At 49.9% G+C, this 385-nt stretch overlaps 1 protein-coding gene across 1 annotated transcript in view; it reads right to left on the bottom strand.

Moving 5' to 3' along the window:
* LOC119587349 (GTPase-activating Rap/Ran-GAP domain-like protein 3) overlaps positions 1-385 on the bottom strand; it is a 420180-nt gene that overhangs the window by 327488 nt on the left and 92307 nt on the right. Inside the window, exon 3 of the mRNA XM_037936096.1 lies at positions 81-167. Within this exon, the coding sequence (XP_037792024.1) occupies positions 81-167 (87 nt within the window). The remainder of the gene's footprint in view (positions 1-80; positions 168-385) is intronic.

The raw sequence follows: 385 nt of genomic DNA, 5'->3' as shown, positions 1-385 counted from the left end.
CACAGCCTTCATACATCATAAGAACACAGCTCTCCGAGTCCCCGCCTCTACGCACCGAGCTTACCTCACCGCACGCTTACCTCATCTCGGTCTCCCAGCGCCTCCCCGCTCTCGATGCGGAATCGCCGGCCGTTTAGCTCGCTCCCTTCCGCCTCGATCTGCGGCAGCTGCGAAGGAGAGAGAGAGAAAAAAGGTGTTAGGAAGCTCTTTGCTAATGAAGTGCAGGTAGAGTAGGTGGGGTATGGTGAAGGAAGTGATAGTGAAGAGGGGGAGTGGTGATGGGGAATGCCTTGGAGGTATAAATGTTAGATAATAGTGATTATCATTTTATCAGGTTTTATTGGGATAAGCTTTATCAGTTTACCATTCTACTTAACTAGTCAAG

The sequence above is a fragment of the Penaeus monodon genome, chromosome 22 (assembly GCF_015228065.2).
Source record: "Penaeus monodon isolate SGIC_2016 chromosome 22, NSTDA_Pmon_1, whole genome shotgun sequence".
Lineage (NCBI taxonomy): Eukaryota > Metazoa > Arthropoda > Malacostraca > Decapoda > Penaeidae > Penaeus > Penaeus monodon.
The sequence above is the reverse complement of the archived record's forward strand: the minus strand, read 5'-3'. Positions and strand labels throughout refer to the sequence as shown.